This window comes from Urocitellus parryii, chromosome 6 (genome assembly GCF_045843805.1).
Source record: "Urocitellus parryii isolate mUroPar1 chromosome 6, mUroPar1.hap1, whole genome shotgun sequence".
In the NCBI taxonomy this organism is placed as follows: Eukaryota; Metazoa; Chordata; class Mammalia; order Rodentia; family Sciuridae; genus Urocitellus; species Urocitellus parryii.
Genome location: NC_135536.1, coordinates 178702004 through 178717249, shown reverse-complemented (window position 1 = coordinate 178717249; position 15246 = coordinate 178702004). Strand labels below are relative to the sequence as shown.

Below are 15246 nucleotides of genomic sequence, written 5' to 3'. Positions count from 1 at the left end.
TTTAAATAGCATTAAATGCTATATCTCACTTTGCATCCACCATTTTGCTCATCAGAGTAGCATGTTTTCTAGTATTGTAAATTCCTCAGCTAGTTGATTTGTAATGGTTGCATTCCTAGAATGCATGTACCATAATTCTCTTTAGCATTATTGAGCAATTATTTCCCAAAATGTGATCTTGAAAAATAGTGCTACAAGGAACATCTTTATGCACAAAACATCTTCATGGGCTGGGGATGTGGCTCCAGCGGTAGCACCCTCTCCTGGCATGTGTGCGGCCCGGGTTCGATCCTCAGCACCACATACAAAGAGGTTGTGTCCACCGAAAACTAAATATATATAAATTCTCTCTCTCTCTCTCTCTTTAAAGAAAAAAATCTTCATTTTTCAGATTGTTTACTTAGATTATAATTGGCCTATTTAATGCCATCTACTGGTGCTGTTGTATCTATCCAGGTTAAATGTTAACTCTTCAGAGAACTAAAGGCTGAATATGATCTTTGAGCTTCTCTTGAGTTGGAGATAGAAGTGGGATTGCTTCTCAACAACCTAAATTTAAGGCACTAAATACACCTGTATTCTGATGGCATTTTTCTTTTTCCTTTTCAATTAGCCTCCATTGCGATTCCAAAGACTTGGACACCTGGTGGCTGTGATGGCATTGTTGTGTGGAGACCCACTGCAAGTTGTGGCAGAGGAGGCTGCCGAGGGCACACACTACCTGCTGCATATCACCCTGCGGATGAAGTGTAAGGCAGTGCTGGGGGCAGCCAGGCTGCAACCCAATTCTCTAGTGCAACATTGCGTCAACCCTCCTGTGCCCTCCTTCCCCTTGTTCTAGAAAGCCTTTTCACTGTAGTTCATACAGAGAAAGGTACATAGTCTATAGACAGAGATGACACAATGTTAACTCAATCATTAGAATCATAACTCTGGATCATTATCATTTATCTGCGTGGCCATGGAGTGGTTGATTTGTTCATAAGTGAGAGAGGTTCCTGCCATCGTTAGGTCCTTCATTCATTTATTTTTCTCACAAATGTTTATTTATTACTTTTTCAGGATCCCACAGTAACTAGAACACAAACAGTCCCAATCCTTATATTACACAAAACCTAGTGGGGGCTCTAGGCAGAGTCAATGAATAACTATTATTATCAATAAAGGTAACCGTCATGAAGGGAAATTGCAGGAACCATAAATAAGAATCAAATCTAGCTGTGGGGCTCAGAAAAGTCCTCTCTAAAGATAATCTGAGGGGCTGGAGATGTGGCTCAAGCGGTGGAGCGCTCACCTGGCATGCGTGCGGCCCGGGTTCGATCCTCAGCACCACATACCAACAAAGATGTTGTGTCTGCCAAATACTAAAGATAATCTGAAGAATAAAGAATAATTATGCAGAGGTTGAGGTAAGAGCATATCAGGCAGCACATTGAGACTTCCTATAGATAAATTTTCAGGTCACACTAAAGCTTGAGAGATAAGGCACCACAAGGACTGTTGGCAGACTCAATAATCAGCACAAATAGCCATAAGTGGTGGCACATGCCAGTAATCCCAGCATCTCAGGAGACTGAGATGGGAGCAAGTTGTAAACCTGTCTCAGCAATTTAACAATAAACTTAGTGAGACCCTGTCTCAAAATAAAAAATAAAAGGGGCTGGATGTAACCCAGTGGTAGAGCACCCCTGGGTTCAGTCCCTAGCATGCGTGCGCGCACGCGCACACACACACACACACACACAGAACTAGACTAATAAAGACTTCTGTTATTGGAATTGCCAGATTTTTGGGGGGGGCTGGGGGGCTGTGCACACCTGTAATCCAGTGGCTCTGGATGGTGAGGCAGGAGGATCACAAGTTCAAAGCTAGCCTCAGCAATTTAGCAAGGTCCTGTCTCTAAATAAAATATTAAAAAGGGCTGGGGATGTGGCTCAGTAGTAAAGTGCCCCTTGGTTCAATCCCTTGTACAAAAAAGAAAAAAAAAATTATTTTCTTGGGACCTAAGCTTCAAAGGAGACCCTTCAAAATTCCTCACCAATGGTGAAACATAGTAGCATGCCCTATCTGAACTCATAAATCACTCAAAAACTCTGCTCCTACAAAAAGCCCTTTTCTTTTTCCTTTGACCCATTTTATTTATTGCTATACAAGGAAGGGCAAGCAAATCAGCCTTCAGATTGGCACATGCCCTGCCCCCAGGCATTTTTGTTCAGTGAGATCTTGGAATCCAAAGTAGAGATGCACCCAAGTTGTAAAATCTAGAATAAAGAAAGAATCCAAAAAGTAATAATATTTCATACTTTCTTCTTAGATGTTACTCATGACGAGAAAAACCACCAAAATTTGAGAAAAGCATTGAAAAAGTGTCGTGACTTCCTGGAGCTCTACAATATTAAACGGTTCTACCGTTATCCCTTCAAAATTGCCCAGGTAATCAGAATGGCAACTTGAAGTGTTGGCCAGGAAGAAGAGTGACCAGAAGTCTTGTTTCTTTGTACATGATTTCTATTTTATCATGTGAAATGGTAAAAATCACTTTGGAAAAGTTCTGGTATTTTCTTATAAAACTAAACATACCAGCTGCTTGGGGAACATGTTCTCTTAACATCCCATAGTTTGGAGAGGAGACATCATGTTTCTAACTTTTATATACCTGTCCTCTTAGTTTAGTGGTGCAGGTCAACCTGTCAGTGAGGCCAGTATCACCGTTTTAAAGTAGGACAGAAGAGACTGGACACCTGAGAAATTTTCAGGAAGCAGGTTTATTGACTGTGGTTGGTTCAGAGGGCTATTGCCTAAATTATTCTGTGGACCAAGATTTTAGAAATTCTTTGAACCTTTTATCCAGTGGGAGGGGTTTGGAGGATTTACATAAAAGCAATTTTAGTTCTCAGAAAGTAATTTTTGTTCCATCCTGTAGACCAGACAGTGGTTTCATAAGTTTATTTGTTTGTTTCTGCAAACCTGGCATTTACAAAAAGAGGAAACTACCAATCACAATGCTTTCTGCAGAAGTTTTTGATTTTGTTTTTTTGTTTTTCCTGGCATCCTGTGTAAAAAGCTTTCTGAGAAGAAAAGGAACCTATTGCCGGGTTTCTGTTCTCGAGACTAAAAGGCTCAGGGGTCACTCTAGTTAAACTGGGCTAACTGGGCTGCACGAAATAACCACACAAGAGACACAAATACCTTTTTCTTTGGGGTCGCTGTGACGGCTCCTCTGACCTTAAGGGTCTGCAGAAAGAGAGAGAGCGAGAGCACGCGCTGACCCCTTTTATTGAGGAGAAGCTATTCAAATGAGGCAAGGGGTCAGGTTTCAGGGGGCTGAGTCTATCTTCATGATGTCCACTGTCAGCAGGTTGACTGACACCTGGGTAGGCCACACCCAAGGGCACAGTAAGAGAAGGGGACACACAAGGCACTTCCATGGAAGATTCTATCCTAAACAGGGCAAGGGGTTATATTACAAAGCAACAGGTGAGCATAGCTGCACCCATGGGGCTGTAGGAAGATATGTAACTCAGTCACCCATAAGGTTGGCTTCCCACAACCTATATGTAATAATATGGTGGGGGTTTCTGCTTAGTAAGGGTCTTCTGGGGGAGGGGTCTCTGGCCTGCTTCAGTTTGGATTTCTCTTAGGACTAGTTCTGCTTCCACATATTGCCAGCTTCTTGCACGTGTGAATCTTTGTCACACAAAGGAGCTGCAAGGGTGTGGTTGAGCCAGTGAACCACACACTTGTTAATTAATGCAGGTATTCATTATTGTAAGAACAAATATTTATGCATCCAATGTGCCTACCAGGTATGATAGGAATTAGGGAAAAAAGAAAACAGATCTTACTCATTTAGGGTCATAGGTATCAGGTAATTTAATCTCTTGTGCATCATTCCTCTTTTATACAATGGGGATCTGAAAAAGTTGGGATGACTCAGTTGCTGTGAGGGTTGACTGAAATACAGTGTGGAACATGATTAGCTTATGGCCTGTCGCATAGTAAGTGTCCAGTAGCTGGTTCCTTGTGTGATCAAGTGAAGGACTTTACATACTGTCCAGGCAATGAGAAGTTCAGTGTCTCCTGGTGGGGCATTTTAGTTGGCCTGGGACACTGTCAGCTGTCAGACCTTAGGGCTTTTCTTTAGTTCTGCTCCTAGGAAGTGTCACTTTCTAAGGATCTCCAAATAAAGCTGCTTTATAAAAGAGCAGTAAAAGTCCTGCACTGACATTAGCTGTAGACATTTGGGTCACATTTAGGTCATTTCTCATTTTTGTAAACAAGATGGAAGTAAACAGTCTGGTACATCTTTGTACATTTCTCTGATTGTTAACTTAGAATCCTCTCTTTGTTCATGGTCTGTCATACCATATTTACTGGAAGTTCATTTTTTCTAAATCATTTCAGGTTTTTGAAGTTTTCCTCAATTCAGAAGAACTCTGCCAGTTCGTAATGACCACATTGGATGGTCTCAAAAATCTGAGACATTCCTACACCCAGAAGGCAGCAGGAGAGTTGCTAATGACTTTGGTGAAAAACGCAGAATCCCGATTTGAGAAGGTAAAAGTTCGGTGGTGTGAAACACCAGCAAAACCTCTCCACTTCCACAGCTTCAAGGTGTCTTCTGTGCCTGTTTAACTGCAAACAACTGCTGGTGCAGACTGGGTCAAAGCCTTAATCCATTTGCTTACAAATATTCCTCCATTCATTAAGCATATTCTAAACACCTGTGTAAAAACTAGGTGGGGGAGCCCAGCACTGTAATGCATGCCTGTAATCCCAGCTCAGGAGGCTGAAGTGGGAGGATTATGAGTTCAAAGCCTCAGCAAAAGCTAGGCATAAGCAACTCAGTGAGATCCTGTCTCTAAATAAAATACACAAAAATAGAGCAGAGGATGTGGCTCAGTGGTTGAGTGCCCCCAAGTTCAATCCCCAGTACCCCCACCCTCACCCCCCCCACCAAAATAAAACTACTCAGGGAGATTTTTAAAATTAAGGTGTGGTCCAGAAGAGGATTTTTCTGGGGAGATAAAATTTACACGTATGAGAATGCTAACTTCAATTTAGGCTCTTATGCAATTAAAAAAAATCTATAAGTGACCTTAGAAAAAGGCAGACTTAGCCTAAAATCAAGATAATTTATCTAGATGTATCTAAAGTTGATACATCAAGAAATAAGAAAATAAGGAAAAAGAAATCATCTACATCATCTAAAATACAGAAGAACATAATGAAAGTGATAAAAGCAGCTGTCTCTGGAGGGTAGACATGGGAAACAGGGAGGAAAGACACAAGGGACCACTGGAGTTTTAGATTGTGTGCATGTTGTGCTTTGATAAAAAGAAAAAATAGAGGCTAGGGGATAGCTCAGTGGTAGAGTACTTGCCTAGCATGTGCGAAGCCTTAGTTTCAAGCCCTCCACACCACAAAAATAAAATAATAAGACAATTTTAAAATAATGAAAACCTATATTTTAACCTATTAACCAATGAAATCACAAGTTTTCAATTCCATGAATATTTCAACACAATTGATACATGTGCATTAAGATAGGTTGGAAATCAATCTACAGCTTATGTATAGTATTATGTTATAATTATTATAATTTTACTCTTATTATTAATATTAAATACATAATATGTTACATAATTATATGCTGTATTTAAGTTTTTATAGGTGTTCCTCAGCTGGAATGATGGGACAAAATTCCTCAGAGGCACAAAGAGCAGTCTGAGGAAGCAGGGAGAGACGGCACTAGGATCATGAAGGTGCTCTCAGTGGCAAATCGAAGACCCACTGTGGAGGCTTCACCAGAGGATGTATTATCCTGGAGAAGTCTGAACACAGCATAATTTCTGTGACTCAACAGTGTTCAGGCAAAGACCCATCTTTCTGTTTTTCCCGTTCATGTGGTCACAGTGATGTCAGACTTCATGAGCAGGTTAAGACTATCCAGAAAGAAGAAACATGCTGCTTTCCTCTTTGTCCCTTATTTAGCAAGGAAAATCTTTAATAAAAGCCCCCAATAGATTTTTTCCCTCATGATTCATTGGCCAGAACTGCATCATATGCCCATCCTACACCAGTTTCTGGTGACTGGTGATGGAGGTGACAGCCATCTGGTGCAAGGTTGTTGAGGACAGCCTCTCTGAGGAGCTGACAGTTCCACAGAGACCTGAAGTCAGGGGTCTGGATGGGAAGAGTAGTCCTGCTTCCTTGACCTGGACGGACAGACATATCTGAGAGGAAGGTGGGTAAGAACCCCTGCCATAATCAGAGTCAGAGTGGAAAAAAACAGCTTTCTTGCAACACGTATCTTAGTTTTATTATAAAATCAATATGAAATCACTGAGAGAAAATTAGAAAAAAATAGATAAGCAAAAAGTAAAATTAATATCCAATTAATATCCTATCACTCAGACACACTACTAACATTGTATATGCAGCCTTACAAATTCTTACATACAGATATACTTTAAATAGTTTTGATTTTAAACTTTTTCATAAAATTATTTTGTTTCAAAGTCACTTCCTAGCTTCCTTTCAGAAATGGCCACAGTACCCCAGTAACCATCAGTATCCCACAAGGTTAAGGTCTCAGTGATATTAGTAATTTCTTTTTTTTTTTTCAGGTACCAGAAATTATGGGAATTATATGTGCCCGGCTATCCATAATCAGCCAGCCTAGAGTCCGACAACAAGTCATAAGTACTGTGAGTTTGTTTATCTCCAGGCCCAAGTACACAGATATAGTACTTAGTCACCTTCTGTGTCATCCAATACCATATGACAGGTAACAGCACCCTGTACAGCCTCCACACTAAATTGGGGTATGTAGCATATCACTGAGTATTTTGAAACTGGGGTTGCCCTAAAAAATCTAAGGATTCTCTTGTAGAGAAGGTAAGATATAGACAGTTACCTGGGAGATAAATCAGACTATAATGCATAAATGTAAGATAATCCAAAAAAGCCAGAATGAAGAGCATTCTATAATTAGATTGGACTCTACAAAAACAAACAAAAAAGGTTAATGTCAAAGCTGGGTGTGGTGGTGTATGCTTGTAATCCTAGCAACTTGGGGGCTGAGGCAAAAGGATCACAAGTTCAAAGCCACCTCAGTAACATAGTGAATCCCTAAGCAACTTAGTGAGACTCTGTCTCAAAATAAAAAATAAAAAGGGCTGGGGATGTGGCTTAGTGGTTAAATGCCCCTGGGTTTGATCCCCTGTACTCCCCCCCAAAAAAGTTAATGTCATGAAAGAAAAAAATGATAGAGGCACCATTCTAGATAAAAAGATACTAAAGCAACATAACCCAATGTATTATATGACCTTGATTGGATCCTGGATCAAAAACAAAAGCCATAAAAGAAAATTTGGAGAAAATGTAAATATGGCCTCTACACTAGATTAGTAAATTAATATAATTTGCTTAGGTGTGAAATGATATTATGGTTAAGTGGAATTATGTGCTTTCTGTCAGAAGATAGAGTCTGAAATTATTGAGGGGTGAAAATGAGGTTGGCAATTCACTTGCAGAATGATTTCACCCCAAAATAAGTAAGTAAATAAATACTTTAAAAGAAGGTATAAATATATACATAGAGAAAAATTCAATTATAGAGATAAATAGACAAAATAGGTTTTTGAGCTGGACAGTTTTCTATTAGAGGCACCTGGCAGTTTCCAAAGATGCCCACAAGCAGGGAATCATGATCAGCTATTTGCTTTTGTTTGTTTGTTTGGCTTTTGCTTTTTTGTTGTTGTTCTTATAGTGCAGGGGATTCAACCCAGGGCCTGCACACTCTAGGCCAACCCTCTACCACGGAGCTCCCTCTTTTTTATTTTATTTATTTATTTGTTTGTTTGTTTATTTATTTATTTTTGGTGCTGGGGATTGAACCCAGGGCATTATACATGTGAGGCAAGCACTCTACCAACTGAGCTATATCCCCAGACCTCTTTTTAATTTTTTTTAGTCCTCCTTTTTTTTTTTTTTTGTATCAGGGATTGAACCCAGGGGGCTTAACCTCTAAGCCACCTCCCCAACCCCTTTTATTTTTTATTTTGAGACAGGGTTTTGCTAAGATGCTTAGGGCCTCTCTAAGTTGCTGAGGCTGGCCTTGAACTTGTGATTCTCCTGCTTTAGCCTCCCAAGTGTCTGGGATTACAGGCATGCGTCACTATACCCAGCTATCCCTCCATATTTTTAACAAATTCCCCAGATGATATTTTTTACACATTAATTTCTGTGAATCATTGGCTTAAAGACTGTGTTTTCTAATTTAGACACACTCATAGCACTCTTAGAAATGTGCTGTGAACCAAAAGCATTTGAGAGCAATTCTTTCACAAGAAATAGTTTCTCAAAGCATTTTATTTAGTTCTTCAGTAATTCAGAGAAAATATCCCACTGTGAGTAAACAAAGGAATTTCTTAACATCTTCCCAGGATGAACATTCATATTCTACCATCTACTTATTTTCTCAGCCATGAGGCTTTCATTATCCCCACTTCCTTTCTAGTCTTCACTTCAGGAGTCTTTAGGACCTTCATGTTTTGTTATTCACAGAGTAGAATTTCTGAAGTAGGGAGTGAAATGTTTAGAGAGTCTCCAATGCTCTCAAGTTTTAAAAGAGTCTCATGTAGATAGTTGGAAGAGCATACTTGAAAAAACCCTATCTGTAGTAGAAAAATAGATAGATTCTAAAAATAGGTGAAGAATGGATTGGGTCAAGGGGGCCTGTAGTTTAATGACAGAGTGGGTTGCCGAGCATGTCCAAGGCCCTGGGTTTGATCCGTAGCACCAGAAAAAGGTGAAAAAAAAAGTTTAAAAGCATGAGTAACTCCCTTTAAAAGCAATAATCTTCTCTCCCCCATCACTTGCACAATGTTTATATAACTCTCAGGCCTTATAATAATAAAGAATTTTTTTATAAGTTGAGGTCTCTGTATTGCCCAGGATGGCCATAGCTGTAATTTCAAATTGGTAATCTTTTTGAAAATTATTACATATTACTTTTCCTTAAGAAAAGATTTCTTCTGGGCTGGGGTTGTGGCTCAGTGGTAGTGCACTTGCCTAGCATGTATGAGGCTCTGGGTTATTTTCTCAGCACCACATATAAATAAATAAATGAAATAAAGGTCTATCAACAGCTAAAAAATATTTAAAAAAAAAAAAAGATTTCTGGGGCTAGGGTTGTGGCTCAGTGGTAGAGCACTCGCCTAGCATGTGCAAGGTGCTGGGTTCGATCCTGAGCACCACATAAAAAAAAATAAGAAGATTCAGGAAAGTGGCTAAACTAAAAAAAATAATAATAAAATAAAAAAAGATTTCTTCTAAGTAGAATCAAAGCTTTATTTTAGGGCTTGACCTTAGCCAATTTGAGGACCACAGACTATATTGAATAGATGTGCCTTTGACTACCTGGCAGTATGCTAGGTCCTTAGGGATCTCTAGAAGGGCGGACATAATCTCTTCCTTCAGATAGACACACACATAGAGAACTGACAATGGCACATGTGAGACTGAGGCAACCTCTAGAAAGGAGAAGAGTGTCATGGGGCCAGGCATGGCTGTGCACTCTGTAATCCCAGCAATTTGGAAGTCTGAGGCAAGATCACAAATTCAAGATCAGACTCAGCAACTTAGCAATACCTTAAGCAACTTAGCAAGACCCTGTCTCAAGATTCTAAAAAATTAAAAAAAGGGCTGGGGATGTAGCTCAGTAATAAAGCACCCCTGGTTTCCATCTCTAGTACCAAACAAACAAACAAACAAACAAAGGGTTATGGAAACTCTCGTGAGAGACATGGTGAGGAAGTAGCAAAGATACACAGAAGAGGTGACACTGGAGCTGGACCTTGAAGGGGTGATGGGCAGAGGAAAATTTGGGGAAAGGTCTTCCGGTTTAAGAAAATGCTGTAAGCAAAGGTAGAGGTTTTCAAAGTCCACAATTTGGCGAAGGTGAATGGTGCAGGTGGCTAGAGCCCAGAGTATGTGATGGGGGGACATAGAGGTACTGAAAGTTAGGTGAGGACCAGTTTATGAATGGCCTTGAAGTCTGTGCCCAGGCAAAGGGAACTTGATTCAATGAAACCTTGGAAGTTACCTATTATGTACTCAGATGCCTTTGATGTACTGAGGAAGTAAGAAGAGAGGAAACCGTCTTATAGATTGGATCCCAGAGACTCCAGAAAGGTGGTAGTCATGATAGGTCTGAGACAAGCCACTTTCCTGAACCTTCTTATTCTGGGGTTTCTAGGTATCTGACTGAGTTGTGGAGAACCCTGGAGGCAGAGCTGCCCAGCACAACCTGGATCCTGTGGAGACTCCTGAGGAAGCTGCAGAAATGCCATATGGTGCCCACCCAGGAGAAGATGGCCTATGTGGCTGTTGCTGTAAGTCACTGAGCTCTTCCCCACTAACTTCCGCCCCCCAGGCTTCCCTCCAGGGTGACCAACATCACTCAGAGAATGGATGGTTTTTGTCATCCATTTTATATCTACAGTGCCTCTACCCAGGTTGACATGGAGAGAGCTGGGAGAGTGTAGGAATCCGTATGGTTTAATATATTTAAAACATTCCTGCTTCAATCTTTTTTTAAAAATATTTATCTTTAAAAATATTTATCATTATAGTGAAAGAGTAATACAACTTTTTGAAAATTGTTGAATAATATGAAAGTATATAAAATAGAAAGCGTGGGCTGGGGTATAGCTCAGTGATAGTGTAGTACCTAGCATGAGTGAGGCCTTGGGTTCTATCCCCAGCACCTCAATAAATAGATAGTTAGATGAAAAAGAAAGCAAAGGTCCCCTTGAGCAGCAGTTAACAAGGATTGATGGTAAATATTCTAGGCTCTTCAGACCACATAATAGTCTCTACTACATAGTCTATATAGTCTTTATCTTTTTAAAAATAATAATCCTTTTAAAAATATAAAATCTTGAACCAGGTACTATGGTATGCACCTGAAATCCTAGCTGCTCTGAAAGCTGAGGCAGGAGCCCAGGAATTCAAAGCAAAACTGGGGAGCCCAGGAGTTCAAAGCAAAACTGGGGAGCCCAGGAATTCAAAGCAAAACTGGGGAGCCTAGGAGTTCTAAGCAAAACTGGGCTACATTGTGAAATCCTGTCTCAAAAATAAAAGGGGGGAAAGCAGATAGTGCACTAATGCTTTATTATCCTAGGGACTCAAGAAGCTGAGACAGGAGGATTGCAAGTTCAAGATGAGCCTCAGCAACTTAGAGAGGCCCTAAGGGACTTAGCAAGACCCTGTCTTAAAATAAAAAAATGTATAATGGGCTGGAGATGTGTGGTTAAGTGACCCTGGGTTAAATTTCTGGTTCCAAAAAACATGTAAAACTATTCTTGGCTCATGTCTGTGCCATTTCCCTAAAAATGAACTTTCTAGAACTATTTATACATATTTAAACATTTTTATGTATATTTGATAAACTTTTTCCCCATTTTTTCCTTTAAATATATGTTACTTTTTAAAGTGTTTCATGTTCACAGCAAAATTGAGCAAGAAGTACAGAGTTCCCCAAAATCCCTGGCTTCTACACATGCATAGCTTCCCTTCTTTCAGCATATACTTTTTACTGCATTTCCTCCCCTATCAGTTTTTACTTTTCTCTGATCTAAGTTATCATTATGACTTTTTGCTTTCATAATTCAACATTTGTAATCTGCTATTGTCTTTTCTTTTATTTTCTCTGTTCTTATGGACTTATGCCTTTTTAAAAATTCCTATATGTCATTTTAGTATAGTATTAGAAGTTAGGACAGATAAATGTATATATTGTATCATATAATCAGTCAATAAAATTGTATATATGTACATATATATTAATATGATCATATTACATACACTGTTTGATGACTTTTTAAAAAAATTTAACAATGTATGAACTACTCCTATCCTTTTCTGACTGGATAGCCATTTTTTCTTTTTTCTTTTTTTTATTGGTGCATTATAGTTGTACATAATGATGGGATTTGTTGTCAGATATTTGTACATGATTATAAAATAACAATATAATTTGGCTGATATCATTCTCCAGTGTTTCCCCTTTCCTTCCCTTTCTCCCTTTCCCTGGTTCCCATCCTCTACTCTACAGATTAATTTTCATGAGACCCCCTTCCTTCCACCTTCCTTTTCCTTTTTCTTCTCTAGCTTCCACTAGAAAATGTATGATCCTTGACCTTTTGAGTATGGTTTATTTCACTTAACATGATGGTCTCTAGTTCCATCCGTTTTCCTGCAAATGTCATATTTTATTTTTCTTTATGGATGAATAGATAAATGTCTGCTAAGTCCATTTGATTTCTAATATCTTTCAGGTCCAAAGAGTCTTTCCTGAGTTTATGTCTGAATAACCTATACATTAGTGAGAGATGTGTGTTGAAATGATTCAGTATTATTGTACTGGATTTATCTGAGTTTTAATTTATGTAATTAGGTGCACCAATGTTTGGGGCATCAATATTTACTATCATTTTATCTTCTTGTTGGATTGTTCTCTTTATCTGTATGAAATGACCTTTGTCTCTCTGATCATTTTTGTTTGGAAGTCTGCTTTGTTTGATATGGGAGTAGCTACTTCTGCATGTTTTCTGGCCTCATTATTGCATGGTATATAAATTTCCATCCTTTTGCTTTCAACCTGTGTGACTGCCTTTGCTTGTAAAGTGAGTCTCTTGCAAACAGCATATAGTTGGGTCTTGTTTTTCAATCCATTCTACCAGCCCTATGTCTTTTAATTGGAGAATTGAGACCGTGTATATTCATTATTATTAGAGAGAGAGGTTTACTAATTCCTGTCACTTTAATTTATTTCTTTTCTTTTTTTTTAAAGAGAGAGAGAGAGAGAGAGATAATTTTAATATTTATTTTTTAGTTTTCAGCGGACATAACATCTTTGTTTTGTATGTGGTGCTGAGGATCAAACCCGCGCAGCATGCATGCCAGGCGAGCGCGCTACCGCTTGAGCCACATCCCCAGCCCACTTTAATTTATTTCTAATATCTAATTTGGTCATGTTTCTCATTTGCTTAGCTATTCTTCAAATGAAATTTTTAAACTCTGGGATTTTTTCAATTTCTTCTGCATGGAGTACTTAAGTAGTGTTGGCTTATTAGTCATGAATTCTTTTAGTTTCTGCTTATCTTAGAAGGATTTTATTTCCACTTCGATTTTTTAAAAAAATTTTTAATTTGTTGATACCTTCATTTTATTTATACCTTTATTTTATTTATTTGTATGTGGTGCTGAGCATGGAACCCAGTGCTTCATGCATGCTAAGCAAGCGCTCTACCACTGAGCCACAACCCCAGCCCCTCCACTTTGAATTCTGAAGGATAATTTTCCTGAATGTAGCAATCTTGGTTGACAGTTATTTTCTTTCCAAACTTGGAACACATCATTCCAAGCCCTCCTGGCTTTCAAAGTTTGTGCTGAGAAATTAGAAGTAGTTCTTATTGGTTTGCCTCAAAAATGGGACCTGATGTTTTTCTTGAGGCTTTTAAAATTCTATTCTTGTTCTGTATATTAGGCATTTTAATTATAGTGTGTCATGGAGAGGTTCTTTTTTATCTTCTCTGTTTGGATCCTCAGTGCTTCCTTTATCTGGATGTCCATCTCATTCTCAAGGTTGGAAATTTTTCTGTTATTATTTACCTGAAGATGTTATCCATTCCATTAGCCTGTATCTTATGACCCTCTTCAATTCCAATGATTCTTTTAAAAAAATATTTATTTTTCAATTGTAGTTGTACCTTTATTTTATTTATTTGTTTATTTTTATGTGGTACTGAGGATCGGGCCCAGGGCCTCGAATGTACTAGACAAGCACTGTATCACTGAGCCACAACCCCAGCCTCTCCAATGATTCTTTTTTTTTTAATATTTATTTTTAGATGTAGTTGGACACATGTCTTTATTTATTTATTTTTATGTGGTGCTGAGGCTCGAACCCAGGGCCTTGCACGTGCTAGGCAAGTGCTCTACTGCTGAGCCACAACCCCAGCCCCCCTCCAAAGATTCTTTTATTTTTTTTCCTCCAATGATTCTTAACTTTGGTTTCTTAATGTCCCAGAGTTCTTGTATATTCTAATCATGATTACATATTTTCTATTCTTTAATAATGTCTGAATATTCAAGGCCAGCCACTTTGTCTTCAAGCTCCGAGATTCTCTTCTCAGTATGGTCTACTCTATTAGAGAGACTTTCAACTGAACATTCTGTTTATTGTGTCTTTCATTTCCAAAATTTGTTTGGCTCCTCTTCAATATTTCTAGCTCTTTATTTAATTTCTCATTTATTTCCTGTACTGATTTCCTTAATTCATTCAGTTGTTTTCCTGTGTCCTCTTGTAATTCATTGATCATTTTTATAATCATTCTTTTGAATTCTTTATCTGCTATTTCATCCACTTCAATATCTTTGGGTCAGTTGCTGGTGAATTATGAACTTTAGGAGATATAATGTCACCTTGTTTTTTAATTTTTTTCATATTTCTTGTATTCCTGTGTTGAGTTTTATGCGTCTGTTAGAATGGATTTCTCTTCCAATCTATGCGTGCGACCCTTCATCGTAGGTGTGGTATCCACACCTTTGATTTAATTCTGTCTGTTTTTGCTATAGGAGTAGAGGTCCATTAGGGGACTTGGGGGCCCAGGTGCTACTTGAGGGCCCATTCCTACTTGGGGCGCAGTAGTTAGTGTAGGTTTTGTCTCTACTATTTTTTGTATTAAAGTATAGCTTGAGTGTGGCTAATTTATGTGTAGAGCAAGGTGCACTGTCTTTTGACTGAGTTTAGTTCAGCAGCAAAGTCTGTATCTTTTGAACTTGTAGTGTCCCTGTAACTTCCCAGCACCTCACAGACTAAAGGGAAACAAACAATAGCAACAACCAATGCAGACAAATACAGCATTAAAATAAATACTTGGTACCTCTCTGACATCTACCACACTAATTACCACAAAACCAGGAATGGTGGAGTCAGCAGTTGCCCATAGTAAAAGTAATAAATAACCATGAACTAGATCTGGCATTAAAGTAAACAGCAGGTGCCAACCATATCATTTACTGCAGTATTTAATTGCAACAACCTGAATGTCAGATGGAGTTTTGCAACAACCTGAATGGTCAGATGGAGTTCTATAAACCAAATAGTTCTAAAAGATGGTAAAAATGCAGTTCCTTAAGAGAAAATAAAATGTGACAGGAAAGTATAAGAAA

At 38.7% G+C, this 15246-nt stretch overlaps 1 protein-coding gene across 3 annotated transcripts in view; it reads left to right on the top strand.

The window, feature by feature from the left end:
- Window positions 1-15246, top strand: part of Mroh8 (maestro heat like repeat family member 8) — a 58987-nt gene that overhangs the window by 26674 nt on the left and 17067 nt on the right. For all 3 annotated transcript variants that reach the window (XM_077799374.1, XM_077799375.1, XM_026383203.2), the window contains exons 9-13: window positions 614-749; window positions 2315-2433; window positions 4405-4557; window positions 6630-6790; window positions 10265-10400. In XM_077799374.1, coding sequence (XP_077655500.1) covers window positions 614-749; window positions 2315-2433; window positions 4405-4557; window positions 6630-6790; window positions 10265-10400 — 705 coding nt within the window. The remainder of the gene's footprint in view (window positions 1-613; window positions 750-2314; window positions 2434-4404; window positions 4558-6629; window positions 6791-10264; window positions 10401-15246) is intronic.